The sequence below is a fragment of the Haliotis cracherodii genome, unplaced genomic scaffold (assembly GCF_022045235.1).
Source record: "Haliotis cracherodii isolate W230 unplaced genomic scaffold, xgHalCrac1.p SCAF_3, whole genome shotgun sequence".
In the NCBI taxonomy this organism is placed as follows: domain Eukaryota; kingdom Metazoa; phylum Mollusca; class Gastropoda; order Lepetellida; family Haliotidae; genus Haliotis; species Haliotis cracherodii.
Window position 1 is genome coordinate 7,650,094 of NW_027266286.1, and position 19,414 is coordinate 7,669,507.

Genomic DNA, 19,414 nt, shown 5'->3' on the forward strand with positions numbered 1-19,414 from the left:
GGGTATGACATATTTAAAAGGTTAGTAAGCGTGTGCCATTAAATCCATTATAAATTAACTACCTTCATAAAATGGTGTACCATATGTATTTGAAAAATAGCCCCAGCAAGATATTAGAGATTCACATTCCTGAAACTGAAGAAAATCTAGACTTGCATCATTTCCGTTTTTTGCAATACCAAGAGGGCTGGAAGGAAGGGAAAACAATATGGTCCAGATCAGCATGGACAGCAATTTTTCTTCAAGGCTACTTCCAGTCCCTCCATCATGTAGTAGCCTCAAACGTTGTGTAAGGACTATTGTTTTAGTAATAGACAGCAATGGTCTCTAGGGGTCGTTCTTTTATTATGTATAGCATATTTATTATTATTTATGTTTGAGAAACTCTCCTTTTGTTGACATGTCTCCCTGATTTCCTGCAGCTGCCAGTGGAGAATGACACATTTGAGGCGGTTGGATCCTGGTGCTGTGTAGCTGGCACAGTCACGGCAACACTAAGACTTGATCGGAAGGGTTACACACTTAAGGAAGCCATCCCTGTGTGGGCGGAAATAAAGAACTTAAGCACACGGAGGATAGCAGCCACACAAGTATCACTAATACAGGTAGGTATGTGCTTCCAGGAGTTACGTACGTCTGTAACTATAGCTGTTACAGAAATGTATCGTTGAAATGATTATGTTTGTTTCGGAGGTGTTTATGATGTAATCTAGTAAATAAGAGCAATAAACACAACTGCATTGGTTTAGCTTATGTGCAGGAATATTTCAAACTGTGCCAGCAGATATTGTCTGACACATGTTGAAGCTTGTAGCTCACCTGTCCAAAGTGAGTGAGTGAGTGAGTATAGTTTTACGCCGCTTTTAGCAATATTCCAGCAATATCACGGCGGGGGACACCAGAAATGGGCTTCACACATTGTACCCATGTCGGGAATCGAACCTGGGTTTTCGGCGTGACGAGCGAACGCTTTAACCACTAGGCTACCCGACCGCCCACCTGTCCAAAGATCTGAGTGAACTTTATTTGTCATGGTTATTTGAAACTCATCCACTAAGGGGTGTTTGTATAGGTTTATACTTTATTGCCGCAAAGTAACAAGTTTTGTCTTTATGGACATCATTCATTGGTGAGTAGATAAACTTATAATAAGTGGGATTAATATGTCAAAAACATTACCCCAGATAACATTAGTCAACTGTTAACGTGTTTTGAGGTCCTCAGGTTTTTCATCTAAAGTTTCTCGTTCACATGAGGGGCGGTCGGGTAGCCTAGTGGTTAAAGCGTTCGCTCGTCACGCCGAAGACCCTGGTTCGATTCCCGACATTGGTTCAATGTGTGAAGCCCATTTCTGGTGTCCCCCGCTAAAAGCAGCGTAAAACCATACTCACTCACTCACTCACTCACTCACTCACTCACTCACTCACTCACTCACTCACATGAGCAAGAGATGTATTACCCCTCTAGTGTATTGCCATTCCTATTAGGGACAATTATAATCTGAATTTGTTATAAACATGTTTAAATATAAAAAATGTAACCCCCCAAAACATGCTATTATTAACATGTTCATTAATTAAAATAAGCAAAAGATAGTTTAGTATTTGTGATGGTTGGCATTTTGAAAGAAATTACAAGAAGAAAAATTGTTTTTGTAATAAAGAAATGTATCTATCAGATTAGAAAAGAATAGCTTACTTTCCCTGTTTTACTTGCCTGTATAATGTAAAACGTCTCAACTAAATATCGGCAACTGTTCTTCCAAAGGGTGATTCTCCTTCTACGCGCTTGATGAGAAGAAAGTTGGGGAACTGAATTTAGTAGCAACTTTAGCTGATCTCATTTTAGCAACCTGAACCAAGTTCCAATTTGCAATTATGTTGCAAACATGTAAACAAAGTGACAACAACAATGATAAGCAACTGTCATAAACTGTGCCAAAGAAAATCCAGCCTTGCAACTCAAGCAGGCTACATCTGGCAATCCTCACTACCGTCTTCTTTTTTCTGTGCCAAGTTGAAAGAGTGTTAATTGTCTGTCGACCACTGCATTTGTCTATCACACTTGTTTTGGCAATTTAAACTCTGTTTTTAGGACAAGATCTTATCTTGACAATTGAAGGAGTTTGTTCTGTTTCAGAAATGCATAATATGCATCAATCTTGAATTATCTTTAGGATAATGTATGAGATGTTGGTGAGGAATTGCAAAATCAATGTAAAAGAGTTGGAAGTGTTGAAGTGAGTAGATGGAGTGGTAATGAAAAGTGCAAATAAACTGTCATGGTTCAAACCACTGAGTGACATGCTCATCCACAAAGTGGAATTTATACCACTTCTTACAGTATTACTTCAGAATTTCATAATAATTTGCATCTGTTTACCAAACCTTGAATCCTTGAAAAAGTTGTGTTTACATTGTATTCTTGTAAGCTATTTATACTCAATGGCAGCTTAAGTAAACAGATATATTTTTCTCAACTTTGATATCAATCATGAATTTTAAAGAATTAGAAGTGCACTTTTTAAGATAATTATATTTTGAAATTGAATAAAAGATTACATGATATGACAATTTTCCAAAGATTAACTTATCTGACTGAGTTAAAATGGTCAATAACCTGTTCTGATCAAAGTAAGATTATTCAAAAGATTGGAGACTTGCCAACGAACAATGATACCCCGGGTAATCATTATGAAATTATCGCAGCATGGACATCTGATAGTTAGATTGCAGACTAAACTCTCCATCTGCACATATTATTACAACACCCATCCCAATAACATCCAATCCAGATAACAATGATGTGGGAAGCTTTAAGCTGATACACATGCATGACCAAATGGTAAACCAAACTTTGCCACCTGCACCCTTGTGCTCCTTTGCTGCCAAGGGAGCCACTCAGCACATGCTGAAAAAGGTTCTTGTAGTTTGATATCTTAAACACCCCCACAGTGCGCTGCTCTCTTTATCTACAGGAGTTATGTTTTTGTTAGAGTTGTGATCAAGCGTTACCGCCAATGCTATGGTTAATGAAGACCCTCGTTTAATTCTCCTTCCCCTTACCCAGTGGTCGTGAAGGATGATTGCATTTACACATACCTGTCCTCATATGAAGTTCGTAATGATCTACAGCCGTCTTCAAGGTCAGCATTCTTCTCCATGCGCTCTTCATGTCCTACCTTTGTGGCTGGAACATTCAGTTGTAATTAAGCACACATTGTATGTTTGTAACCGTAAAAACATGCTATGACAGTCTGTGCTAAAAATAGTTCAGACTACCAGTATAAACATGGCTCTTAGCATATTTTTCAGTAGATTTTAGTGTTATTATGTGGATTATTATTAGCTGAGCTTACTGGACCAAACAGGTTTATGCTAGACTCTGGTTAAGATTAGTGGCTAAAGTCGCTGACTGCTGTGGTAACATGCTAGGCATCATGTTTTGAGGGCAATCCTTTTCTAGAAAATACTTGTTTAACAGATGCTTTTATAGGGGAACTACAGAACACATGGTAACCTGAAAATCTTATATTTCCGGTCAGATAACTATGAATTCTGTAAGGTGTAAACATTTGGAATTTCATTGGCTTAGGTCTTTAGTGATGAAAGAGTTTAATTTTCAGATGAAGTGAACGCACTCATAAAGCAATAACATGGACTATTTGTTACCTGAAATATTCAGGTTTTTGCTGTCAAGATGCTCATACTCTCATAAACTTCAAGAGCCTTTCACTATTATAAATATGCACCAGATTGTGATGAGTTTATTGCTAACTGTGGAAGTTTCACAAGTCTTTATGGCAGGAACTAACACACTACTGTTACATTCCTCTTATATAAATTCTACAAACGCCTTTATTGCAGTACTTGTCACATCTAAGTAGATGAAATGTGGACAGGTTAAGACCATGTCAAACAGTGCAGTGGCATGTCAAACAACACCATATGCTGACTAGCTGATGATAGCTCCTATCCAGACTCAGTAGGGAACAGGTGCTCTCTGGCAATGCTTGGCAGCACCTTCAAGAGTGAACAATAAAAATGCAAATGTTGAATAGGTTGTAGCATGTGGACATCTATAAGTGTTCAAAGTAAGGGTCAAGGTCTGCTTGTGCACATTCCTTATTTGTTCAGGAAAGTGTGTATTTCTGTTTTTAATTTTAGGTTAATCTAATCTCTGTTCCATCTATCTTCCAAAATGATTTGAAATTTCAATACACACTACTTCATATCTTTTTGTGTGTGCATTTGTCATGCAATTAATGGATGATTGTGAATGATGAGCCATTATGAACAAAGTTCTCATTTCTTTAAACTGATTTAGGGCACTATGATTCAAAAATAAACTCACATTGGCAAACATCAACTGAAAATAAACTCACATTGGCATACATCAACTGATGTTCCATTATCTAATTGTGGTATACCATTCACTTGGTTATATAGGTCCGTGGGTATACCTGATATATCTTAAGAAATGCAAGGTTAAAAGACAGCTGGTATTCAAATCAAGTAGACACCAACATCCAATGTTGAGACACTACCCCTTTGAAGTCAAAGATGTGAAGTCACTGACTGTGGTCATTTTGGTGTGCCAGTCTTCTTCACAATGTCCCGTATTACCTTGTTCTGTACAAAACGGATGTCGGGGTGTGTGAAAATAATAAGAGCAAAATTGGATTCAGGAATATGGTCTTTTATTTAAGATATTATTTATTATCTATCAATTATGTTTTTTCTTTTCAGCAGTATGTCTGTGCCTTATCAAAAGTTAACTATATCTTCTCACCATCATTGTTGGGTCGTATAAGTGTACGTTTTTGCTCCATGAAAGACTTTCTTTTGAGTTTTGCAGTCACGTTGGCCTCTTGATTTAATGGATACCTAGTTACTTATTGATGACATTCTAAGTGAAATCCTTTGAAGAAAGAACCTAATTGTAAACAGCAATCATGAAAATACTGAAGTCAACATTTTGTGAATCTCAAAAGGAAGCAATGTCCTATTACTTAGTATAATCTGATTGGTCAACATTTTTATGTCATTTGCTAGATTTAGGAAAATTTGCACCAATGACTAGATAATGACTAGCAAACCTCATTCACGAGGAACACAACATGAATTAACTTGGTAGCCACAAAAGTATCAGTTTTACGGATTCTATTGATAAAACACAGAAAAATAATGTGGAAAATCATCAATCCTAGAATAGAGACCAGCAATTATTTCATCATAAGTGAGCTATTCTTCTGATTCTGCTTCAAAGGCATCTTAATTAAGGTTTGAAGGTGAATTATTTCTTCAGCTTCTTTTGAAGAATTGGACTTGGAAATTGAAAAATGATGATGACAGTTCTACACGAAAGAAATGAACTCATTAGTGAGATGAAGGGTGACACTCTGTGAAATATTACAAGTAATTTAGATGTAACTATTTCAGGCAGGCCTCTTCAGCACAAGATATGGAAAAACAAAGTGTTTCGATTACCAGCTCTCAGACTAAGCTGTCTGTCAGAAGGATATCTTGCCAAAGGATGATTTAGTCTGGTGCAATTGTTTATTTATAAGAACGTCTTGACCCACATTTTTTGTAATTATGATATTTTTCAGCCTTATAAATTAATGCATATATGATTATTAACAATATACGGACATTAATAATGAAGATATCTTCAGATAGAGCAAACAGAATGTTCAGTGTTTCCAAACATCTTTGAAATCAATCTTTGAAGTTGCAGCTAGGAAGTCCATTGGTCCATCTGTAAGATCTCAATTAATGTTTCAATAACCAATTTTCCAAGCAAGCTTGGGTTAATAATATATACTACTGTCAGTTTCTGTCAGCTAAATCTTGTCAAATGATAATAAGGTTTTTCCCTACAATTCAATCATGATTTCACTATTCCATATAAATTACTCAACTGGCCACAATAGGTTTTTAAAAACACCAAATCCTGCAAAAAAAATGGAAGTTATTCAAGTTCTTATCACACAGACCTAACATGAATTGGATGTTTCACAAGTTCATTTCACACAGACCTAAAGTGAAGTAGGTTAATGATTTGTTATCGAGATGAGAAATCCAAAAGATCAGATATCTTGTCTTCCTTGGTCATCTTAATCAAACATATTGAGAAGAAATTTTCTTTACTGGTAAATCATTCTCTTTTAACAAAATCTACCATAAAAACGTGGAGTAACTCTCAGGTAAAATTCATTGTTATGATAGGTTTATATATCAGAGTAACTATTCACAAGAAAGGTCATCTCATCGCCACTGCTTTCTTCCAGAATGTAACCTACTATTCCTATCGAGGGAGATTTTCTGAGTCGACACTGCTAGTAACTGTCCATAAAGGCAGTATAGCCCCTCGTGGAAAACAAACCTGGCAGAGAGAGCTACTGAGCATTCCAACCGTCCCGCCTTCACATCTTAGAGGATGCAAGATCATTGATGTACAGTACAGTATAGAAGTAAGTTGTAGGACAACTTTGAGTTGTAACATACCTGGTATAACAGGTTGGTTATATATGTAGATTGTGAAAAGTAATTCTTCGGTAAACATTCTCAAGAGGTTCATACTCTAGAAGTGACAAACCATTCAGAATATTTTGGGTACATACTGTTTAAAGTCTAAGGGTATTACCTGGACTTACAAACATGAAGCGCCTTGGGACCCCCAATGATTAATTTTTAGGGTATTTAAAACTTAAAGCCAAGCGCCAGACATGGTAACAACAAGTACCATCAACAGTACCAAACAACAAGTCTTTTGGTATGACACGGCCGGGAATCGAACCCCGAAACTTCCGCTCTCCGAGTGGACGCTCTACCACTAGACCACGGAGGCAGTCCACAGGCAATATGAGGGTCCTGTAAAGTAATGTAATGGTGTAGTGTAGTGTACGTTTAGATAATTTACTTTAGAGCCTGGATGTATCAGTGATCATGTGGACAGTGGTCATGATTGATGGATGAAATGACAGACACCAATCTCTGCTCTTGATGTGCTGAAGGTACATTGAATATCATTGAGCGTCCCTCATGATGCAGTATATTATTTTTCTGTGTCCGTTTTCCACATTTGTGCACACTGGAACCACATTTGTACGGAGATATCTTTTAAGTCATAAGTAGTGCTTGTTCAAATTATCTTTATAATGTATTCACAATTTTGTGCTACCTGATGTCAATTCCATATCATACAAATTCTCATGAACCTCCCAGAAAATGTGTTACTCAATCAACATGACATAACAAGTAATAGTTTCTGGTAATGTGAGCAATTACCTGATTATCTGCTCCTATACACATACCCACAGGTGATATCTTGGCACGAGGCTGACCCAGCAGCCACCTCAGCAGTGTTACCAATTACTCCCCAAGTGATACAGATGTTTCCTCTTTTCAGTTATGTATAAAACCAGCAGGACTGGCCAGGAAGGTGAAGCTGCCAGTGGACATTGTCATAGGCACCGTACCTCTCCAAGATGCACAACATCGAGTCACATGTCACCCACTTCTTTCACCGAGTGACAACAGCTTCCCGTTTCCATTCTTCTCTGACAGCTCATCAGACCACCTATGTTTAACAGACATGTCCTTCCACAGTATGCTCCCAACAGCTCCACCCTGGGAGGAGGATGACGATATTCCCTGACCGAGCTCAAGGCACATAGGTAATATATGCCACATTTTGCCAGTTACTTTGATCCTTGAGTTCAAGGTACATAAGTGATATGTATCACATGTTACCGGGTACATAGGTAATATATGCTACATATAACTGGGTACATTGATACCTGACCGAGCTCAAGGCACATAGGTAATATATATACCACATATTACCAGTTACACTGATCATAAAAACTCAGACCCGTAATATACAGTACTGTATTTACTTGAGTATAGTAGCTCATGGTAATGTCTTTCCATGGGGGAAAAAACCATCCAAACTCATAATTCGTGTATAATGCGCACCCCCTTCCACACAGCTGTGTTTTTTTGGAAAAAAAGTGCGCACTATACTCAAGAAAATACGGTAGTTTGATCTAGCTCAGTTTTCAAACTCAGGCCTTAAAGTAAGTTAGTATGTCACACCATACCTATGCACGTGGGTTTCATTGACCTGATGTTACTTAGATATTGCTCAAAGCAGTTTAAAATGTGCTACTCTCTCACTCACAAAGTTTGGTGCTGAACCTTGCATGAAACCCATATTTTATACTATGTTTGTGTGTCTCTATTCCCATTCTGGTCATGAATGGCTCAGTGATCTTACGGTGCCACATCTCACGGCAGAATCAGCAGGCAGTCGTTTACAGTGCCAGATTCACCCAAAGTTACTATCATATTCACGTTTCACCAAAGTGTTTGCCATTTCCACAATTTTTCTCCTGCATTATGATTGACTGTGTTTTTGTGATTGATACACTGTAAGAAACTGGTGTTAAGTAAAAGCTAGGTATGACGTTGAAAAGTCAGGTACCAGACCCAATTTGACCTCAAAGGATTTTTAGTTTACTGGTCTGTGCTAGACCTGTTGTTATTTGACCATTAACGTCCAGCCTGTTAACAACATGCTAATAAACAATACCATTTTGGGATGACACCAAGCGCAAGCTCAATACAAGTGTAAGCTATTTTTTACCAGCTTTGGCTCTAAGGCTTAAATTTTAGCATCTTTACTCTATACTCGGGCAGAGAATAATTTAGTGTTGAATGGTGAGGAGATAAACTTTTAAAGCTGCTGTTTCTCAGCTATTTGTTTTTTTCCATTATGCTAATTCATCATTGGGATTTTTCTTCTCTTATCTGTTGTTCTGTGTCTCGGAGACCTGATTTGATGAAAATTATAATGATATAATACAGAAAAGACTGAAATCTGGTAAAAAAAATCTGTTTAAAAGTTCCATAGTATCAAAAATGTGTCTCAATAGTAGGAAGAAAATTGGCTCACGAAGCACTATCAAATGCAGATAAATTCCTTGCAGGTCCTGTGAGACACATATTAAACTGTCGTAAATATCTTCAAAACGTGGAGTCATTTTAATGGAAAATTTCCCAAGAGACTCTAGAGGGATATTGATCTCCTTGTTAATCAAGATTGAGAAAAGTTTAAGAGATTTCCCATTTCCACACTGTCAATAATGAACACAAAGCTGTCTTTATCAAGGCCTGATGGTCTGTCAGCCACCATAACCTCATTATTAAAGGCATTGTGTGAAGCAAACATGAGATGATAATCCCTGAACATCTATAAAGTGTAGTTTATGTCAGTTACACCAGCCTCTAACACTAAGCCTCAAGAATTCAGTCACTAAGTACTTGACTTCAATTTAAGTATTTAACTTTTTTGTATAAATGTGTATTACAATAACTGGGGTCCTTTCGAATTTTCAGGGTGTGGTTTTCAGCCATAAAATGATGTTTGATATGTTCATGATGTTACTATGCAACACCTATATAACAATTATGATCATTAGTGTTTCTCTAAAGCTCACTATTGTAGCAATGTTGAAAGTGTCTTTTTTGCTTACTCATCATTTAAAAGTTCAACTTTTAGATCTATAAATTCAGGTGAGCTAAAACATCATCATACCTTGGTGTTTCATGACACTCCCATAGCCGTAGAAACTAACATTTTTAGCCCACTAGTCATATTTTATATTTCAACATATAGTAATATTAACTAGTCCCTATGATACCTTAACTATTTGGCAATTTGGCAAGGACTACAGGACTAGTGCCAATTTCTAACTCTGTCCCGTAATTACTATGATGTTTTCGAAGTCTAAAAAAAATTGACAATATTGGTCAGGTGTTTCAGTTTTCAGTTACAGGTGTGTGGTAAGGGTAGTAGAATTTGCATCTTCTAAGCAAGTCATGGAGTGATTAGATACTGAGTAAATACTTGTGAGTGAGTATGGTGTTACAGGTTCAGTAGTGTCCCTGCAGAATCACGGATGGGGGTGGGGGGTAGGGGTGGTGTTACAGGTTCAGTAGTGTCCCTGCAGAATCACGGATGGGGGTAGGGGTGGTGTTACAGGTTCAGTAGTGTCCCTGCAGAATCACGGATGGGGGTGGGGGGTAGGGGTGGTGTTACAGGTTCAGTAGTGTCCCTGCAGTATCACGGATGGGGGTGGGGGGTAGGGGTGGTGTTACAGGTTCAGTAGTGTCCCTGCAGAATCACGGATGGGGGTGGGGGGTAGGGGTGGTGTTACAGGTTCAGTAGTGTCCCTGCAGAATCACGGATGGGGGTGGGGGGTAGGGGTGGTGTTACAGGTTCAGTAGTGTCCCTGCAGTATCACGGATGGGGGTGGGGGGTAGGGGTGGTGTTACAGGTTCAGTAGTGTCCCTGCAGAATCACGGATGGGGGTGGGGGGTAGGGGTGGTGTTACAGGTTCAGTAGTGTCCCTGCAGAATCACGGATGGGGGTGGGGGGTAGGGGTGGTGTTACAGGTTCAGTAGTGTCCCTGCAGTATCATGGATGGGGGTGGGGGTGGTGTTACAGGTTTAGTAGTGTCCCTGCAGTATCACGGATGGGGGTGGGGGTGGTGTTACAGGTTCAGTAGTGTCCCTGCAGTATCATGGATGGGGGTAGGGGTGGTGTTACAGGTTCAGTAGTGTCCCTGCAGTATCACGGATGGGGGTGGGGGGTGGGGGTGGTGTTACAGGTTCAGTAGTGTTCCTGCAGAATCACGGATGGGGGTAGGGGTGGTGTTACAGGTTCAGTAGTGTCCCTGCAGAATCACGGATGGGGGTGGGGGGTAGGGGTGGTGTTACAGGTTCAGTAGTGTCCCTGCAGAATCACGGATGGGGGTGGGGGGTAGGGGTGGTGTTACAGGTTCAGTAGTGTCCCTGCAGAATCACGGATGGGGGTGGGGGGTAGGGGTGGTGTTACAGGTTCAGTAGTGTCCCTGCAGTATCACGGATGGGGGTGGGGGTGGTGTTACAGGTTCAGTAGTGTCCCTGCAGTATCATGGACTGGGGGGTGGGGGTGGTGTTACAGGTTCAGTAGTGTCCCTGCAGTATCACGGATGGGTTTGGGGGTGGTGTTACAGGTTTAGTAGTGTCCCTGCAGTATAATGGATGGGGGTGGGGGTGGTGTTACAGGTTCAGTAGTGTCCCTGCAGTATCATGGATGGGGGTGGGGGTGGTGTTACAGGTTCAGTAGTGTTCCTGCAGTATCACGGATGGGGTGGGGGTGGTGTTACAGGTTCAGTAGTGTCCCTGCAGTATCACGGATGGGGTGGGGGTGGTGTTACAGGTTCAGTAGTGTCCCTGCAGTATCACGGATGGGGGTGGGGGTGGTGTTACAGGTTCAGTAGTGTCCCTGCAGTATCATGGATGGGGGTGGGGGTGGTGTTACAGGTTCAGTAGTGTCCCTGCAGTATCATGGATGGGGGTGGGGGTGGTGTTACAGGTTCAGTAGTGTCCCTGCAGTATCACGGATGGGGTGGGGGTGGTGTTACAGGTTCAGTAGTGTCCCTGCAGTATCACGGATGGGGTGGGGGTGGTGTTACAGGTTCAGTAGTGTCCCTGCAGTATCACGGATGGGGGTGGGGGTGGTGTTACAGGTTCAGTAGTGTCCCTGCAGTATCATGGATGGGGGTGGGGGTGGTGTTACAGGTTCAGTAGTGTCCCTGCAGTATCATGGATGGGGGTGGGGGTGGTGTTACAGGTTCAGTAGTGTCCCTGCAGTATCACGGATGGGGGTGGGGGGTGGGGGTGGTGTTACAGGTTCAGTAGTGTCCCTGCAGTATCACGGATGGGGGTGGGGGTGGTGTTACAGGTTCAGTAGTGTCCCTGCAGTATCATGGATGGGGGTGGGGGTGGTGTTACAGGTTCAGTAGTGTCCCTGCAGTATCATGGATGGGGGTGGGGGTGGTGTTACAGGTTCAGTAGTGTCCCTGCAGTATCACGGATGGGGGTGTGGGGTGGGGGTGGTGTTACAGGTTCAGTAGTGTCCCTGCAGTATCATGGACTGGGGGGTGGGGGTGGTGTTACAGGTTCAGTAGTGTCCCTGCAGTATCACGGATGGGGGTGGGGGTGGTGTTACAGGTTCAGTAGTGTCCCTGCAGTATCACGGATGGGGGTGGGGGTGGTGTTACAGGTTCAGTAATGTCCCTGCAGTATCATGTATAGAATGTAGCCAAGGCTAAGTTTCACAGGAGCCATCTGAATGCAGCTTTAGAGGAAGCTGATGTGAAAAATCAATAAAACTTTCCATGACCAATAAACTTTCTATTGGGGTTGTTTTTAGAATTGACTGCATGAGACAGTGAGTCTAGAGATTCATGTTAAGGTGTATCAGTGGCAAGACGAACAGTTAATGTCACAAGCTCCATTAGCCCATGCTTTCTCAGTTCAGAATTAAGATATGCTGGTGTGGACTGGATAGATGGCCTTCATACATGCTGTGTCAATCACGACAGCAAGTCTGTCTGACACCACCACAGCGTTTCGTCAGGAAAAAGTACATGTGGTGGGTTGTGTGGTGCGAGTATATGGATTATGAGTTACATGTGTCAACAGCGGGGTGTACAAGAGTTTTTACAACCTGTACTCAACGTTCGGCTTGTCTACTCTAGTATGGTCAATTAAGTGCAAGCAGCAACAATTATGACAATTATGACATGACAAGAAAGTGAGAAAGTGACATCATCTCACCCGCCCACTCCAGTGATGTCATAGCCATACTTTTGAGGTGAGGGGGTCAGTCTGTTGTGTTTTATACTTGGTGAAACAAGTGGAAGCCAGAATTTTGAATGTGTTATTCTCCTATTACTCCTATTAAATATTTTTTCCTCATTCCTCCAAACCCTCTCTTCTCCCCCCCCTCCTCCCAATCCCTTCCCCCCTCCAGTCCTAAGGATATGGTGGCCAGTCTAGGTGACTTGGTTGACATTCTATCAATATACCTGACAGTGAGGAGTCGTCCTTTACATTACCAATCACTGGATTGTCTGGTCCAGATTTGATTATTTATAAGTTACTGTCATATAACTGAAATATTGCAGAGTGTGACGTTAACAAGAAGAAAAGAATATTGTTGCTTTGGGGTTTACTTCCATTCCATGCACCAAGATAAGATGCCATCAACTCAGTCAGCCATTTTTGTAATAACTACCCCATTTTCTCCAGACACCTTTTTCCCCTCTCTCATTTTACTACTTCTTCACAATCAGGGTTCCATTGTCTGAATGACATGCCCACATAATGAATGTGTCATATCCCACTTGTTCTGCAATCACAACAGTAGTCTCGCTCACTGGAGACATTTTCTGGTAAAGCTATCTCTGGCGCTGTAAATGAGTTTGGGAGATGGGTTCTGGCATCATGGGCTCCCTGTAAGTAAGCTGTCTGGCTATATGATGAAGACAGTCAGGCTTGAATCAGGAGACATTTTACTGCTTCATCTCAGCCAGCTCTTGCCCAAGGGACTCTCTTGTCAAAGCTGCCAGTTCAGTCTAGCATAGAAATCAGACCACAGATAGGGAGTTGGTAATAGCAAGGTAGTATTTTGGATCTAGGCACCAAGATTCTTCGAAAGTTACCAACCCCTCAGGACATGACTTGTGTAGATGATTGTATTATAACACAGTTAATAGGATGAAGTCATGACATTTAGATATATTTTTTTTAGTTGTCGGTCTTGAAATAAGTTTAAGCTAAAAGTGAAACAAACTATGAAGTAAGACATATGATTCACTTGTAGCTCACATGAGCTGTCTGTCGTAAACTTTTGCATTTTTTACATCTTCTCTGTATTCATAAGAAATCTCTTCTAAAAGCAGAGTGTATATACGATTCAGACTATATCTTGAGCATATGTATTTATGAATCACTATCATAAAGTGATGATACTATGTGTGTGCGAAATAGTGAGAGTATCCTGCCCCACCTGTGGCACCCATCACAAACACATGCAAAGGCAAGCCAATTGCTAATACCATTAATAGGGCCCATGAAAGTCTGCCAGGTTGGCCCTAATACCAGGATGTCCAATCATACAATTTATCTGCTTCTGAAACTTTCCAGAGAAAGATAGATGAGCTACAGAGCCTTTTGGTTTAATTTTTAATGATTATTGACATTGTCAAAAAAGAGAGTTAATGGCAAGCTTTTACAAATTGATATTTCAGTTATTTCACCAATGAATGCATCCATTTGTATTATTACTATAGCCTCAGTGAGCTGGACATGAAATGAATCCATTCCACCTTTTGTTAATGTTAATCATGTTTCCAATTTTAGCATTTTACAATTTTCTAATCATACTTTCTAATCAAGAGCCATTTACTTTCGTTGGTTTGCATAGCTCTCATTCATGAATTCATTTTGTGAATTAAGTTCTAATATGACTCAGTTCAAACTCATTATGAAATGTTCTGTAATTTGGAACTTTCAGTGGTACCTGTTCTGCAAGACCTGTGTTAATTGCAGTTTTCAGAGAAAATTCATCAATGCCATGACTGTCTATTCATTCACAAATATTTTAAATTGTGTCCCGAATACTCATCAGGAAGTGTCTGAATAGCAGCAAATTAGATGTTTTTCCATGAATGTGCAAGGTTATGCATTGGTATGAATTCATGTTAAAAAGCAGTAAATCCAATATGCCTTTTGCACGGAATTATTTATGACTTGAGCTATTTTTGTTATTGATCTTAAGTAATCTAGCCTGGGGTTTAGATGATGTTTTTCATGTAAGAATATTATCACAAGAGGATTGTGGTCACGTAAAATATGATCTTAAGCCACATCGTAAGAAAAAAAAATTGTGAGAAAAGATAAGTTTGAGGCTACTTTACAAAAATATTAGTTTTTTGTGATGAAAAATTATGTGATTATCATTGGTGGGTGTTGTTAACCCTTAATATTTCTTCAGTAACATATCCATAAAATCTTCCCAAAATTATTTCACTGAGCCTAATGTACATGGCATATTTCAATGTGTATGATAGATTCTTCCTCTTTATCTACTTCATGGATTCTTTTCTAACTGGGGGTTCAGTTTATATACCAATAGGAGAGTTGCAGTGCAAAGTTTTGATTTTGTGATGTATACTTTCTGAAAAAAAAGAAGATTTATTTTCATGTTGAATATATCGGAGTTAAGGTCAGGGGTTACAGTGAGCCCTGCTTACTTGATTCCTTTTTGTCATTTATTTTAATGATATCAGAAAGTCAAGTATTTTGGCAGATAATATTATATGTTCCAAAACCTACACATGACATTTAAACATAATCCGAATGAGGACCTTTCAACATTTCTACTACCAGAGAATTATTGGTAATGCTTATTTCAGTATTAATAATTTTAAGCCTGTAGTCATACATCTTCCACTTATCAATCTGTTACTAACATAAAATAAATAAAAGCAACATAAAAATAATCATAAGAACTCATTACAAGTCCATTGTATGATTCCAACTACTGCAAAGTCATGCATTTTTTGGATTTTCAGTATGCTTAATGATACAGATGCTACATTTTCATGATGTTATTTGTAAGACCTTAAGATGTTAAACGTGTATTTCCAATACATGGTTTGTTTTTACGCCGGAATATTCCCTTCAATATCTTTATGCACTGTTACTTCTCATTTGATGCAGACAAGGCAACCGGAAATTGGCCCAAAGTGTAAACTTGTGGTGATTCATTTCCTGTCTTTCACCAATATTTACACATTGTTAATTCTTAATGGTATCTCCAATCTTTTGGTGATTCCTCTGCTTTATACCACGCCATTAATCTACATCAGACTGTATATCGCCTGGTGCCAAGGTAAACCAACCATTCTCATTATTGGTACACAAGACCCCACTTCCTCATGTAATTTGTTGAGGTAGCCCTGAACTTGTGTATAATTAAGACATTATACATTATGCAGAACTTAAACAAACACAGTTAGTTCTGTATGTTTTGGGAGAGCCAGTGACTTTACTTGTCAGTTCATATCATTCTCGTTAAAATTATGTCCCGCTGACAGGTGAATGTTCCACATCTCCACAACCCCGTCCTCATCACTCTTTTCTTTTAGTGAATCCTGATGCCAAAGTTACTCAGTTGTCTTTAAAAAACTCTACTTTTATTAACACGTGTTGCTCTTTCTTCAAAGGTATTCTGTGTTCCAACGCACACACACACACACACACACTAACACACACACACACACTAACACACACACTAACACACACAGATCCTCAGATATATCTAATACAGTGATAGTTTCCAAATTGCATAGATTGAAGCTCATGATGTCAATCACTGAATTGATTGACTCCATTATGTACAGACTGTCATATGGTATAGTGTTGAGTGCTGCATTAAACGAAAAAACAAATAAATAATGCCATGGTAGAAATTAACCTGAAATGCTTACTAGCCCAAATAGTGTTAACATATAAGGACATCCTCTAAATAACTTTACATTCTACAAGCCCCAAGGTGCCTTGAACATTAGAAAAACAGATTCTGACTAGTGCCAGTTTTTTATCCCTGCAACAGAAATTCGCAAAGAATAGACTTACAAATCTATATGGTTTAGTGGTGTTATTGATAAGGGCAAGACTGTAAATAGTATTTGAAAATCAATTTAAGGTCAACTGAAATTATAAACATTCAGTTATTTTTAAAAACTTTTTCACCTCAGTAACAGCTACAAAAAATGAAACAGTGGATTGAATTCCCATGAATAACCTTATGGAACGATCCACAACCATGGCCCCTGCGTTTCCTGCCACTGAATGATAACAGAGACATGCTTGCCACCTCCCATCATTCAGAGTGCCCCAGGGAGCCACAATAGCCCCTATCAACCGAGATACTGCCGACAATGATGAGCCAACCAGAGCTCACGCCATGTACTGCCACATATTTACTGTTTGTATTTAATCAGTTTTCCCATTACCAGTCTCCAGTGTGATTAGGTCTGTGTGATGTATACATGCATTTCGGTTATTTGCCATTGCCATGTCTGGGTTCATGCTACAAGAAGGGAGTCTTTTGAATGGCTACTTGAAACTTGGGGATTATTGATATTGAATACAAAAGGATATTCTTGGCTGAGGTTGTAGAACTGATCTGTGCACTGAAAAAATTCTTAAAGACCTCATCCCTATGACTTATTCTGAGAGGTCCAGCTCAAATAACAACTAACAACATGTTTGTCCATCTTTTCATACATTTCACTGAATACCATTCAGTATTTGTCCACATGATTTTCATACATATGCATCAACGGTATGCTAGAAAGACATATCTCTGTTATTTACCCGGTAGGAATATTTTATGTTTAAGTGTCTGGCAATTCCATCATGCCCAAAGTGGAGCAATATCTTTGCTACTTGCATATTTTATGTCATAAATTTTGCAATTCATTGAAACTGCTTGAAACTAAAGTATTGGTGAGGTCCACGATGACTTCAAACCTCACTTTCTCCCTCTCTATATATATATATCTGAATGGAACAAAGTGCACAGATGTGTTTGCGAATTTATTATTTTGCTTTTTGATGGGCGGTCTTCATAAGTCTTTGCACAAAGCTGATGGGATGTACAATCTCAAGAGGACACATGCTAGAAATGTTTACAAATCCAATTTTGCACATGTTCAGTGAGTCATTTTGAATAAGCAAAACTGTGTAAATCATAAACTTGGTGCTGTTTTTTGATTGAATTTCCCCAAGGATTTTACGATTCTCTGAAGATCTTATACATTGTGATAATGGAATATAATAGTTGCACCATATGTTCCCGTGTTGTTTTGCGGGTGAAAATTTGATGTGCCTTTGCGTGTGTTTGTGATAGTTGCCATCGATGGGGCAGGATATGCTCACCTTTTCATGACATCTGGTATCATCACTTTTTGATAGCGATACATAAAACCATGTTCATGATACAGTCGGAATCGTACAATCAACACTGCTTTTAGCACATATTCTTGTACCTACTCATAACACATGTATCATTGAGCTGATTCCTTCTCAATCTTGCTCTAAGGACATAAAATATCAAACGTTTTGCAATCTGGTTTTGATCAGATTGGGTTGATTGCCTAGAGCGATGAGTCTGTTAACAATGACCGGGATAGAGCTGATACAAAGAAATCTGTCACTGAAGAGGATTCCATGTCATGTTTAATATACTCTCAACTTTGAGAGGGATAATCAAATGTCATTCTATGTAATAACTATTCTATTCTGTTCATTTTAAATATACACTTGACATATATGAGAATCATTTTTGTGTATCATGGAAAGATAAAAAACATATCCCATGAAAAGTGAGTGACTGAGTTGGTTTGAACACCACTTTGAATAGTATTCCAGTTATATCATGGCATGTCAGCTTGATGTAGGAGGAAAACCCAAAGTGATGCAGGTCTGAGACATTTAATACTTTGGTGAAACCCACAAGCATGGGTATGGTTCTGTTAAACCTAGAAACATAATTGATAAAGGCGGCTAACCAAGAATTGAACCAGGTTTCTGGTATGCTCTAGGGGCAACTGGGCAACTGGTGCTGCCCACTCCTTTCAAAAGTGGAGTAGTACATGTAGCAGGGCGTGGAGTCATCCCACAGATGATATCCTTACCTTGTCAGCTTGCTGACGGGGTTAACCTCTTTGGTCATGTGGACAAGGCATCCGACCTCTGATCAGAAGGTCCGTGGTTCGAATCCCATCATGGGACTCAGAAATTTTATGGCCGCTACATAGGCGCCCAACGTGGGGCTGAGCATGTTCATATTAGATTTGAGCAAAATAAGCCTCAGTACCCTACTATGCGGCCCGAGACGTGCCTTCTGTTGACGGGGGAGTATGTAGCAGGGCATGGAGTCATCCCACAGATGACATCCTTACCTTGTCAGCTTGCTGACGGGGTTAACCTCTTTGGTCAATGTGTGCCAAAATGAACATTTATAAGAACTTGATCTGCTTGAAGAATTGAATGATAGAATTTCATGGATGTTTTTTGATACTAAAATGCTATTGTGATAAGCAACAGACAATTTGTTTAACTGTCATGTAATAATAATACATAAGTAATTTTATACAAGAACTATTTGGACAAGTTTCTTTCATCAAAATGTTGAAGAGATCAGGTAAATAATTCTGTTTTTTTTTTCTTGATGTCTGATTCAGAAACAAAACAGACACATATGGAGAATGTCTGGCACCTTCATAAAACAGATTTGTTTACAGTATTGAAGTAACAAGAACACTTTGTAGAAAAAATTGTGTTTCTGAAAATAAATATGTGTCTTCTCAAACACCACCAGGTCAAAAGACATGCAAGTTTGAGTCTAACCATCTTCCCGAGGCAATGGTGTTAACTGATTTTGAAGTCCAGTTTCCAACCTTGCAAAGGTACTCTGGAATTTCGTGACTCGATCATAGTCA

At 39.5% G+C, this 19,414-nt stretch overlaps 1 protein-coding gene across 8 annotated transcripts in view; it reads left to right on the forward strand.

Moving 5' to 3' along the window:
- Positions 1 to 19,414, forward strand: part of LOC139473958 (arrestin domain-containing protein 2-like) — a 142,141-nt gene that overhangs the window by 115,263 nt on the left and 7,464 nt on the right. For 7 of the 8 annotated variants that reach the window (XM_071256808.1, XM_071256805.1, XM_071256811.1 and 4 more), the window contains 3 exons: positions 423 to 605; positions 6,293 to 6,475; positions 7,414 to 7,681. In XM_071256808.1, coding sequence (XP_071112909.1) covers positions 423 to 605; positions 6,293 to 6,475; positions 7,414 to 7,662 — 615 coding nt within the window. In that variant the 3' untranslated portion in view covers positions 7,663 to 7,681. Of the gene's footprint in view, positions 1 to 422; positions 606 to 6,292; positions 6,476 to 7,413; positions 7,682 to 19,293; positions 19,382 to 19,414 lie in introns of all 8 variants that reach the window. The other variant, XR_011653975.1, reaches the window with a different exon arrangement.